We start from the raw sequence: 12,779 nt of genomic DNA, 5'->3' as shown, positions 1-12,779 counted from the left end.
CATTCAATAAAACTTGATTAATGGGGAGGAACTGTGCTGTCTTACCTGCTCAAAGATAGCTTGGAAGTCTTTTCTACATCCCTGATCTTCTTCTATTAATATTTTCAGTGCCCCAATAACAAATTTCAGGTTACTATGGAAGAAAAGATAGCAGTTTCATACAACTGGCAATCAAACTGTCTTGTTATTAAAGAGATTTGGACTCAAGTTCTAGTTCTAGAACCTACTTGTAAGTTTCTACTAATTAGTTGTATTAACTTGGGCAAGTCACTTAGCCTTTCTGACCTTCCATTTACTATACATACTGATCAAATGTAAACCTTGAACCATGCGGCATCTTCCAATTAAATGACAGTCAAAAAAAAGTCAAAGGCTATGGAAACTAATGCACCTTTTTCAAGGGGGGAAATCAATCCTAAATGGTCAAAAATCACTAGTAACTAGAGAAATGTAAATTTAAACAGTTCTAAGCTGTTACTTCATACCAGATTGACAAAGATGATTACAACTAAAATGACAATTATTGGGGTATGAGAAACAAGAGTATTCATGGTCGTGGAATTTTAGGTTGTTCTAGATATTCAAGAAAGTAATTTGGTCCTAGGCCTCATTAAACTGTCATTAAACTTTGACCAATATCCCAAAGAAATTAAAAAATGCAAATGAAAAGATAGGACCCAAAGATACCAAAACAATTATTGGATACTTCTTTTCTTATTCTGCAGAGGCAAGGAACTGGGGATTAATAGGATGTGTTGTTTTGTTTTGTTTTGGTTTGGTTTGGTTTTGGTTTGGTTTGGTTTGGTTTTACTGGGAAATGGCTGAACAAATTATGCACAAAAAGAAATAATTTCCAGAATGGAACTAGAGTAACCTGGCCAGACTTCTATGAACTGATACAAAGAGAACAGAGCCAAACTATTATGAACCAGGAAAAAAATTATCATATTAGCATGAAGAAATTTGACACTATCATGAGGGTTTTTTCATATTCACACCATGAAGAAAAACAAATCTGAAAGATTTAAGAACTCTGATAATCAGACACAATTCCAGAGTAAACTCTAATTATTTAATGATCAATCACAATTTTAGAGGGTATAAAATGAGCAATGCTACAAATTACAATACAAATACAGATGAACATCACCAAGAAATCTCTATTGTTCTGGTAGAATTAGATTAAACTGCAGAGTATAATTTATTATGCATGCACAGAAGCTCTTTTTGGCTTCCTGCTTTATACTTTAAGTAGGAACATATATTTGGTTCTTTACCTTTTAGTTCAACATTTTTAAAAATATATATGTATGTGTGACAAGGAAATCACTTTAAAAGACCGATATATATTAATTTAAGGTCGCCAAGGAATTCAGCTATGTAATTCCTAAATGAAAACTCAAGTCAGCAGTCAACCTTTTATGGAGTTTAATTACAAACAGGAGGAAGAAAGGTAGAGAGAGAGAGAGAGAGAGAGAGAGAGAGAGAGAGAGAGAGAGAGAGAGAGAGAGAGAGAGAGAGAGAGAAAGGGGAGAGAAGGGAATAGGGCTTAAATACCCCCTCTGTTTAGGCTGAGCCAAAAGGCCCAAGCCCTTAGATAGCTAAGGCAAAGAAAAGAGATCAGTCCCTATCACTCACATGACCAAATGGAGAAACAGTCTCAGGGGCCTCCACCTCCAGCCTCTTTCAGAGCAAGCCCTCCTCTCAGAGCATCCTCTCAGAGCAAAACTTCTCAAACCTCTCCCAGTCCTCAGACCCTGCTATCTTTAAGGAAACCATTCAACTTCCCTCCCCTCAGTTCTCACATCTACCAATCACTGTCCATGTCTTCCCTGTGCCAATGGTGGCTCTAGCTTAACCCAGGACCTCCCAGAGGTATGCCACTTTGCACATATCTGTTGAAGGTCATATTCTCAAATAATTAAATTTTGATCTATGCTGCAGCCCTTCCTAAATCCTGTTAGGACTGAGTAGGGTGGAGATTGTAAGTTCCAAGACCTGGTTCTGTCATTCCAAGTATCTCTATTGTATCAATTTTAAAATCAAACATGACTCAAAGAACTTTGTGTTCTATGCTTAAGCATAGGTCAAAGCCCTTTCCATTGTTCAGCAAAAGGTTTCTATCCTAAAGTAATCTTAAGTAGGTAGGAGAAGGACCCTCCCATGCCAAGGGGGATTAACATTCCAATAGACTATCAGTGGGAAATTTTTCAAGTATGAAATTTCCCAATGGTGAAATTTCCAACATTTATAAGTCTAAGAAATGTTAAGGTTTATAGTATGTATACATATATACTTTAAATATCATTACAGAAATCTACTATATATCTAAAGTAATTTCTGAAGACCTCTTAAAATTGCAATTGAAATTCTTAGCTCATTAAATTCTCTAAAGGTTGTATACAAGTTGTAACCAGTTTTGATGAAGTCCATCCATCATTATCTATGTGACAAATGTGCACACCCCTAATGAGTTATGATTTTGCCACTGAAAAAGGTGTTTATGGGCTTTCATAATGATGTTCTTCAGTACAGTCAGAGAGGAAAGGTACAGATACAAAAATCAATATAATAGCATATATCTAAAAGACAAAAAACATTAGCTTAAAATGATTCAGTATATCAGAAAGATATTGATTAGATTAACATATGAACTGTAAAAAAATTAACTCTTAACACAAGCAATCAGCAAATAAAATAAGCGTAACAAAGACAGAGGCAGGGATGTCAAAAATCCTTTTCTCCAATTCCAATAGACTTCTTTTACTCTTATGGAGGGGAATAAATTAAAAGTAGTTAGGAAACAATAAACTTCCAGATCTCTTTTAAAGTTCATTCCCCTCCGCACTATTTATTAACTATTTGCACTTCATTTGTCCGAACTCGGAAATTTCTGATAGAAGCAATGGGCAGGATTCTCTACTCTGTGTGTTGAGAATATTTAAGAATATCAAAACTTTTGACATGGGCACTGTATCCTCAGAAACTCAGGCAAACTATTATGGACAGAGAGACGCAGCTCCAGGATACACCTAGATCCTATCAGGCTACATCTCAAGATATCTGTTTGTTAAGGAATCTTCATGCCTCCAGGCAGACCCAAGTCAGATGACCACCTCAACCCCACCAAATGCCTGAGTGATTAACACTCTAGGTCATGTCCACACCATGACATAGCATCTGTTGTAAAGAGTACAAAATCCCCAGAACTGATGTCGTCTGGGGGGACAGCTTTTCCATCCATGCTGTCCTCACAGGGAGCAGCCTTTCCATTCATGCTGTTCTCCCAAGGAACTGCTCCCCATCTTGCTGCTCCACCTTGCTATCCTCCTGGCCATTCTCAACATTACCTCCTAAACTAATAAATTTCTTTTTTTGTTTTTAAGTTAAGTTTTGGAGTCTTGCATTCTTGCAAAAGGTATCCTATCTGAACCCCATAACACTTTGTCAGAATATTTCAGTTTGGTCTCTAATTTAAGCAGTCTAGCCTGTTGCATATTCTTGAGAAGAAAACAAAATGGGAAATATACAGTGCAAATACAAACTGCTAGTAAAATAACCAAGAACTAATATGCACTAGTTAGAGATCAAGCAATTCAAACTGTTCTGTGAGAGTTCCTAGCATGCTTTGTAAAAGCATTTTTCCTCCAAAAAAAAAAAAAGAAGGGAAGACTGAATGGATTTTATTTAAAGAGTAAACTCAAAGAAGGGCAAAACTTCAAGGGAGAACAATAGCATATTTTCATATGAAAGAAAGAGTAGTCCTTGATGTTTTGGGTAGGAGGGAGAAAAATAAAATCTCAAATTCATTGATTTGGGTTAATGTGCCCTCAAAAAAAAAAACAAAACAGCAGAGTGGTCCCCCTTCCAGTGAAAAAAATCCTGAGTTGCAAGCTGGGTGCCAAGGGTCAGTTTAAGAAATTCAGCTTATAAACTAGAAGGGGTGGGGCTGAATAGCATGGTGTCACTTTTCCACACTGAAAAATAGCTAGCACAAGCTCAAAAACCCACCTGGAGTGGGGAAAAGAATGGGCAAAAGGATTGGGGAATCTCACCCTCTGTACAGTCACTTGAATCAGAAATAGCAGTGGGAGACTGCAGCTGAGCACTCTTCCCAAGAGCATGCAGGGGGAGGAGAAACCACTCCGAAGATCTGGTGGTGGGTGGCAGCAGGAGTAGTGGGTGGAGAGCTGGTTCAAGCAGATGGTGGGGAAAGCAGATGGGCAGGCAGAAAAGAATGCTTGAAAAAATTTATCTATTCTATATTTAAAAGTATTTGAGAATTCTGTTTGTGGTAAACCAAAATGTAAATATTAAAATTAATATTCCATAACTTTTATTTTAAAGGTTTTATTAATTAATAACTAAAGTAAAAGAAATACCGATACCCAGGACCAGTCATGAAAGAAGAGAGCAATAGGGAGGAGCTACAGAACTTATAAACAATTATGTGAATTGACTCAAATGTGCACAAAGGGAAAAGTATTCTGAGTAATGTAGTTTTAGGATTTTAAGATTTTCTAACTATACACATGAATATTCCCTATTTCAATGAAATCATAAATCTAGCCTATATCTCTACTTACTCAAATATTATTTAATGAGCTCTAAAGATAAAATAAACACACACATCTCCAAAATTATGCCACATGATTCTCCCAATCATTGTAACACAAGTAATCACAGCTCTCTTGAATTGTGATTTTTCTCATATTAGAGGTTCAAGAAAGGCCTAAACTTGCATTTAGAACAAATGTGAATAATGAATTTTGCACTATGTCTGCCTGTCTATCTGACTGTCTTCTCATGTAAATGTCATGATAATAGAGATGGAACATGCTCAGAGCTGACAGGAGGAGGTATGTGTGTGGGGGGTGTTATCGCATCTCCTCCTTTGATTCTCCAGGGCAGTGATGGCAAAACTTTTAGAGAGCAAGTGACCAAACTGAAACCCTCACGATGCATGTAAGAACAACTGACTTTACTCCAGACAGGGGAAGGAGGAAATGTTCCCATTTGACTGCTAGGCTGAAGGGCAGGTGATATAAGAATTGTCCTTGTGCACATGGAGAGGGGAAGGGAGCAGTCCCTCCAGCACACCTGCTATAGGTTCACCAAAAAGGCTCTAGGATAGTGATGGCAAACCTTTTAGAACCTTTTAGAGACCATGCCCCCCAGCAACCAAGTGTCCTCTGCCCTTACTCAGACAGGGGAGGGAGAAAGAGAGGAGAGTAGCCTGAGCACTCCACTCAGGAATGGGAGTGAGTACTGTAAGGATGCACAGTGGAGAGAGGGGAAGGGAGCAGTCCCCCTACCACAAGTTCTTCTACCTTTCTAGTTATTAACTCTGCCATGGAAGGCATATGTGTGTCCACAGAGAGGTCTCTCTGTGCCATCTTTGGCACATGTGCCATAGGTTTACCATCATGACTCTAGGGCATGTGGCAAATAATTCTCTCCTGAACAGAAGGAGGATGGGCTGTCCTCCCCACTCTAAGAGTCTGGCAGCTTTTTCCATGTGGACACAAGATCTTTAGGGCTCAATTCAGCAAACTTGAACCTCTAACTGCCTGTCCTACATAAATGATCCAACATCAGTCTTGAGGTTATTGTGTTCTGCATAAAATCAACATTATGAATTTCAGAGGTCCAGAGAGCCTGAATTGAATTCAGACCCTGTGTTTATTAAGCCCATGTTTTATGAAGAGGAAATACATAGCTGTCTCACAGAGTAGATCAAGTACTTTTGCACTTCCTTATTTGACCAAATTTTTCTGTTCAATTTTCCCTACTGGGAAAATTGGAGCTACTGGGTAGAGGGAAAAAGAAGCAAAGACTGTGAGATAAATGCCTGATCTTTCCTTCAAATGGTCTGGTCTCCCCAAGACTAAAGTAGTTATTACATGCTTAGGTTGAAAACAGGAAAGTCCTTAATGGAAAGAGTGAGGACACAGCATCATCCCAATCCTCTGGACCCCAGCATCCTGTGAAAAGGGAATTATTTCCTCTAATGTCTATCCTGAGTTAACACTATTAAGTACCCCTATTTAGTACACTCACTAGACCAAAAAAGAGGATTAACTCTCCTTTGTCTCCTTTTAAATTGAACCAACAAAAGATTAAACACCATACTTAGTACTAGATGAGAATCTAGCAAGGTACTTAGAGAATTCACACCTCAGTCAGCCAGGAATCTGTGAATCTTTTTGATGAGAATTTAACCTTCAGAAGGTGAAAAGTTGATCCTACCCATACTGCCCCATGGGCAGTGCTAGACAATTTGGAAACTGTGACTGACCCCTGAGAAGAGGGGAGGGGACAAGAAGTCACCATAAAAAGCAAACCGTGAACTTCTTTAGGGCAGATTGATTGTCTTTGAGAAGATAAGTCTGAAGAGATTGTCTTCTGGAGATAGTCTTAGATAGTCTTCAAGGGAGCTTTGCTGGAGACTTGCTTGGAACATGGGTTTGGAACTACGCTTCTAATTGGACTCTGACTCTAGGGTTATTCCCTTGGGTGAGTAAAAGTCTGATCCCTCTCCTAGATTTTGGAGTGAAATCTCTTCCTGGATTAAGCAGACCCAGAGAAAAGCATTTAGATTGATAGGATAGATAACTTCTCCATCCCCCTTACATTTCTCTTCTTTATTGTTTCCTCTCTATTTGTAAATAAATTCTGACTCAAGTTGTAATAAGTACTGGCAATCACATAATTTCATATAATCATCGTCCAACCACTAATTTTAAACTTTACAACCCTTTGTCACTGTTATACTTCTTTGGGAAATTCCTATCCCTATTTGATATCACAGGCACACAGCTGAGTTATATTTTACTCTTTTCTCTAGGTAATCCAACTCAAAATGTGAATATTAATGGCAGCAAGGATAGGTAGGTGGCACACTGGATGTGTCAAGCCTAGAGTAAGGAAAGTCTCATCTTTTAAGTTAAAATTCAGTCACCAAATCAAACACTTATTAACTGTGTAACACTAGGCAAGTCACTTAATCATGTTTGCCTCAGTTTCCTCACCTGTTAAATGAGCTACAGAAGGAAATAGCTAACCACTCTAGTATTTTTGCCAAGAAAACTCTGAAGAGTGTCCTAGGAAGAATAATACAACTGAACTACAATATGACAATAAATTGTGATTCCAGGAAACTTCACTGTCTTAACTTTGCATCAGTGACCATAGTTATTTGAAAAAATTTATCCTTCCATATGTTCTATAATTCTAGAAAGCAGTGAGTGCAAAAAACTCTGAATTTTTCACTTAAATGGTGTCAATATTTAAGAAGTCCTGGAGAGATACAATCAGAACTGGACATTATCACTAGATGTATGAAGAGTCTAAAATATATTGTGCATTTGAAGAAACCTAGGGAGTTTCATGCTTGATTCCACACTTTTAGTAACCTAAGGAACAATCATCATGCTTAGGAGACTCTAGCCTTTTTTATGCTATTTATTTTGAACATGAATTTACATAATAGGGAGTCAGTTAAACACTCTAAAATAACATTTTTAAACCTATTCTTCTGCCTAACAGTTTTTGCTTATCCATTGCTCTCTCTAGACCTTTTTTGTCTTAATTCACAAAAAATATATTCTCATGAACAGCTAATTGGCTGAGTGTATAGAGAGATTCTGGAGATGGGAGGTCCTGCATTCAAATCTGGCCTCAGGTACTTCTTTGCTATGTGACCCTGGGCTGGTCTTTTGACCCCAATGCCTAGCTCTTACTACTCTTATGCTTTGGAACTGACACTTAGCTTCAATTAGAGGACAGAAGCTAAAGTTTAAAAAAAACATTCTTTTTGTTTTTGTTTTTAATCTGTTCTATTTGCTTTACATCAAAGTTCATCAAGATGTTTCCAGATTTCTTCTATTCCTGATATTTACTTATTTTAATGCATTATATTATTTCATTCTATATATTTATGAGCCAGAAATGATTAGGCCATTCCTCATCAGGAAAATATTATCCAAAAAACCCACTGAATATAAACATTTTTTCAAAATTGAGTCTCCACTTTGGAAATCTTCCCAGTAAATGGAATCTAGAGGCAAAAGCATATTGTTATTTTATTATTAATCTTTCACTAAGTTTGGTCTAAAAAACCAGTAGTTTACATACTCAATAAAAGCTTATATATATACATATATATATACAATATATATATATATACCTGGCCATCCAGTACCACGGTTCTCTTGAAGTTGTACAAATACTTGCTTGTCCTCTCACAATAGTGATATCTCCAATTTTTTCCTTTAAATGGAGAAAATGTTTAGAAAGTGTAATTACAATATAGGCCTAAAGCTAAGAAATCTCAAGAACATGCTTAAAATAAACAAACAAAATCCACTCTCCTAATGTGCTAATGTTTAAAGATTTCATAATTGGATAGGAAAGAGGTTTTAAGGAGGCAGTAGTAAATACTTTTATACTTTTTGCAAAATGAAATATATACCAATATACCCATATACACACTTTGAAAGATTAAATATATACTTTGATCTTTCTTCCAAAGACATTATCATTATTAGAGGAAGGATGGTCATTTCAAAATTATAGTAAAACATTTTAAAGAGTTCGCCAAAACATCTAGCTAAATAGCACAGAATAAAAAGCAAGAGCCTGCTTATGAATCAGCATAACAACATGAGCAACTAATTCAATCATAATTTCTTAAGCATCTAAAAAGTGCAAGCCCGTGTGTTGTCCTTGGGATATAAAGATAAGACATTCCTTCACCTCCAGGGGCTTACAAATTGGTAGACCAGCATTTTGGGGAAAACCTTAGAGATAGGATACAGAAAGACATAAAATAAAAGATTGTTGGTCAGAGATTGTTGTGAAAAGGAATCTTAATGGAAATGTTAAAAACAAGAATAATAAAAGAGGTCTAAAATTAACAGGTCCTCAAACTGAACCTTCAAAAATAATAAAATTATTCAAGATTTCTTGACAATAATTAAGAGTTCATAAAATATTCTACCATAAGGAAGTCCCAGAAGATAATTAACTCAGCAATCCAGGAGTTCAAAAACCCAAAAATAAAAATGAGAGAGGAAGGATTCTGTATTCTGGAAGGCCTGAGAAAAACTGGAAATCATGTGATACAAATGAAAGTTTGAATACGAAAGGGCTATATAATTTACCATAATGAATTCAAGTTGCATATACAACCTTAATATCAACCAATATCCATACAGCATTCAAAATTAGAAAAACAACAGGAATGAGACATCTTAGACCTCTATTTGTGAGGCATATTGATGGTAAAAAACTAGGGGGTTTGTGATCATAATAAAAGAAAAAATAGAAATTTTGCACTACTAAGAAAGATTTAACATGAACAAAATCAATGCAACTAGAATAGAAGAGAAACCCCCAAAGTCATCAAAGGCAGGAAATCAAGGGAATATGGATACACTCACATATTCTTTGTCTGAATACAAAGTGTCCTTTAATTTGGGAAGACCTGAACAAATTCTGTGATATATTATATAATGAGATATTATTAAGTTTTTGAAAATAACAATAAGAATTCTATGAGACATTAAAAAACCCCACATTAAATAATGTAAAGTAAGCAGAAACAGAAGGCTCTTTAAAACTAAGGTAAATTAAAGCAGCATTAAAATGTTGCCATCCTCTGACTAATTGTAATGGAAAATCTTAGTCTGGGACAAAAGCTAGAGATAATATAAAAATATACATACACATGCACACATATATATCTCCTTTGTTCAGAAAGGAGCAAAAACTATCAGATTCAGTTGCTGTATTTATTGTTCAGTTTTGCTTAATTCATTCTCTATACTACAAATGATAATTCAGTGGTGAAGGTTGGAGTGCATCAGAGAAGATTAGAATGTAAATCTCAGAGACATTGATAAAATTGCATAAAAGAGCAACAATAAAAAAGTATGTAATAAATTAAGATGAAGTTACTCAAGAGTAGGAAAGGAAACTTTTTAAAGAACAAAATTTTTATTTTAATATTGTTATGATAAAAAAGAAAGAATTTTGAGTTTCTGCATTTTTTTATTTGGTTCACATAATACCTGTACTATGAGCGAATTCATAAAATATTTCTTCCTTTCCTCTGACAACTTGAGGCGTACTATAAGTTCTGACTTGACTTCAGGTGGTTCGCGGCCAATTTCAATCCTAGGTACAAAACATCCACATTTAATTTATGTACTTTGGATAAAGACCTAGCCACGCAAAAAATGGAATGGGGAAATTCAGCTAAGCATTCATTCTTACAAAAACAAAACAAAACCAAAAAACCTCTTCAGGTTCAAGGAGCATTATTTGGCAAGAAAATAAAAATTCATTAACTAAAAATGAATGCAAATGAAAATCAAGGGTTTGCTTGAGATGTGATAGAGTATTCAGAAAGGAAGGTGCAAATGGATCCTAAAACATCTTGTGAACTGCTGAACAGAAAAAAAAGAGGGTCATTTCCTAGCAAAAGAAGACAAAAAGAGAAATTATTTAAAAATGTTAATTAGGCTTTCTTTCTCCCCAATTTTTCTGTTTGAACACATTGCTAAAGAAATTTCCAAGTCAAAAACAATGACATAGCAATCTCTGCATCTTAAAGAAATGTGGGAAAATTTACTTACTGGAAAGGAGAATCGTCCATTTTTTTAAAAGTAGAGATGATTTCTGCTTCATCCAATCCAATTAGATTGATGTCACCTATTTTAATAATCTGGTCAAATACACGGATACTGAAAAATAGAATTGCATAGTAATTAAAATTACATTGAAGATATTTATGACCTAAAAGCCCAATGCATGTGTATGATTAGAAGATATGGTACTAATTTAAGAGATAGACTTCAATGACTCATCATACCATTAGTATAATGGCTGCCACTTACAAATTTTTCAGTCACCACTTCTCTACAAATTAATCAGAAGACTTAGAGGGCTGGTATGTCTCAATAATTTCATTACCCTGCAGCCTGTCTGGGGATTCTTCCCTGGATTTTTTTTAAGTGGGCTTCAAGGATGATTAGTGTTCATAACTGGGTCTGTACTCCAAGCCTTTCCAGCTGGCTAAGTCTCAATAATGAAATGAGATTGAAAAAGGAAGGGACTTTGGCAGATCTTGGAAAACACAGTGAGAAGGATCCAAGAGAAATCATCCACAAACACAGATGCCCTCCTCCAAACAATTATCAGAGTATTATTTCAATTTTAATATTCTTCAGAAAGTCAATAGGATCTGCAGAAACTAAAACAAATGATTCTTCTGAGGTATCAGACAATGCCCCACTGACTGAAGACTGAGTAAGGAGACGATAATTCAGAAGGACCCTTCTAGTTGATACTTTTATTGTAGAGACCTTGGGTGATAATAAACAGATAAATGTCATCATAGAAACTGAGGAAAAGAAAACAACTTTGGGAGGTTAAGAGGAGAAAATTTCCACCATTTATTTGGGATATTCAGGATGGGCAGCTAAAGAAATCAATTCTGTTACAATCTAGGAAGCAGGAAAAAATTCTAAAACCATCTGGGCTAAGTGAGTTGGGGATGAAGAAGTAATGAGCCTCAGGCTTTGAAACAGAAAGCCTGATGGCGTTTTTTGCTTTCAGTTCTATGTAACAGAGTGTCATCTCAGGAAGAATTCTATTTTAAAGTCCAAAATTACATCATGAGCAAGGACATAGAGGGTACCATTTGACCCCAGTTGCATAGTAAATTCTTACAAGGTTAAAGTTATGATTTGGCAACCTATTTGCATTTCTTATTTTTTTCCTTTCTCAAGGATTCACTTTGGGCAGTTTATACTAATATTTTAAATGTATATTCCTACATTCCTATATCTAGGAAGCCCTCTCTCAATTCAGGAATTATTTTATTGTATAGTCAAATTTCAATAATCTCTGAAGATAGTTGCCAGTGTCTCATGGATACCATTTTTTCTAATACAACCAAAGTATCCCCCACACCCAGATTTTCTCACATTTATTTAGTATAGATCTTTTCTGCACACAATAGTAATTTGTTTGTTGCCTAGTCAATTCAGTTTTTCATTTCTCCAAATCAAGAACTATTTTCCCACTTTCTTTATATCCCTTCATGGAGAGCACAGGTTCTGGAATGGTATAGATTTATAAATACTTGTTAATTTGACCTGATTTGGAAATAGCTGGGCACATGTTTACAATGGGCTCATTATGGCAATTATTAAAGACCTTCTCAATGATCAAGAATAAAGTCATAGTTTACAGACCTAGTTGGAGTGGAATTATAGAATCTTTGTTTCCAAGCCAATTCCATTTCCTTACTAGCTTGGTCATGACAATATTTTTAAAGTTGATATTTCTGTATTTTTCAGAGATTTTATTTGTGTAGTCACTTTCCATGTTTACAATATTAACCCTTTTTAGAATGATGTTAAATCCTCCCTACAAAGTCAATTCTTATAAAATTACAAAACCAAACTCACCATCCAAGTTTGTGAACTGCACCTCCTTCAATAATTTCAGTTATAAAAACCCCTGGTTCCTTTCCATCCTCATCTGCTGGATCAAAGAAGATACAAGTACAAAGCCCCAGTTCGTTGTCACCTATAAATACAAAAATAATAATAGTAATAATAATGAAAGCCTAAAACATCTGAAGCAACAGTAAGAATAAAATTTCCTCCCAGTACAGTTGGCCTGGTCACTCTAGCTTTGCACTGGAATTATAAGCCATCCACTTATACTTTACCGGTATCTTTTCCTTAATAATTAGCAATATATAT

General features: G+C 35.7%; 1 protein-coding gene across 1 annotated transcript in view; it reads right to left on the bottom strand.

The window, feature by feature from the left end:
• LOC130453604 (uncharacterized) overlaps positions 1 to 12,779 on the bottom strand; it is a 30,106-nt gene extending 17,327 nt beyond the window's left edge. The window contains exons 1-5 of the mRNA XM_056826333.1: positions 12,480 to 12,779; positions 10,641 to 10,748; positions 10,074 to 10,179; positions 8,189 to 8,271; positions 46 to 133 (exon numbers count right to left, since the gene is read on the bottom strand). Of these exons, the coding sequence (XP_056682311.1) occupies positions 46 to 133; positions 8,189 to 8,271; positions 10,074 to 10,179; positions 10,641 to 10,660 (297 nt within the window). The 5' untranslated portion in view covers positions 10,661 to 10,748; positions 12,480 to 12,779. The remainder of the gene's footprint in view (positions 1 to 45; positions 134 to 8,188; positions 8,272 to 10,073; positions 10,180 to 10,640; positions 10,749 to 12,479) is intronic.

The sequence above is a fragment of the Monodelphis domestica genome, chromosome 4 (assembly GCF_027887165.1).
Source record: "Monodelphis domestica isolate mMonDom1 chromosome 4, mMonDom1.pri, whole genome shotgun sequence".
Lineage (NCBI taxonomy): Eukaryota > Metazoa > Chordata > Mammalia > Didelphimorphia > Didelphidae > Monodelphis > Monodelphis domestica.
Note: the sequence above shows the minus strand (reverse complement) of the source record. Positions and strands in the feature narration are given on the sequence as shown.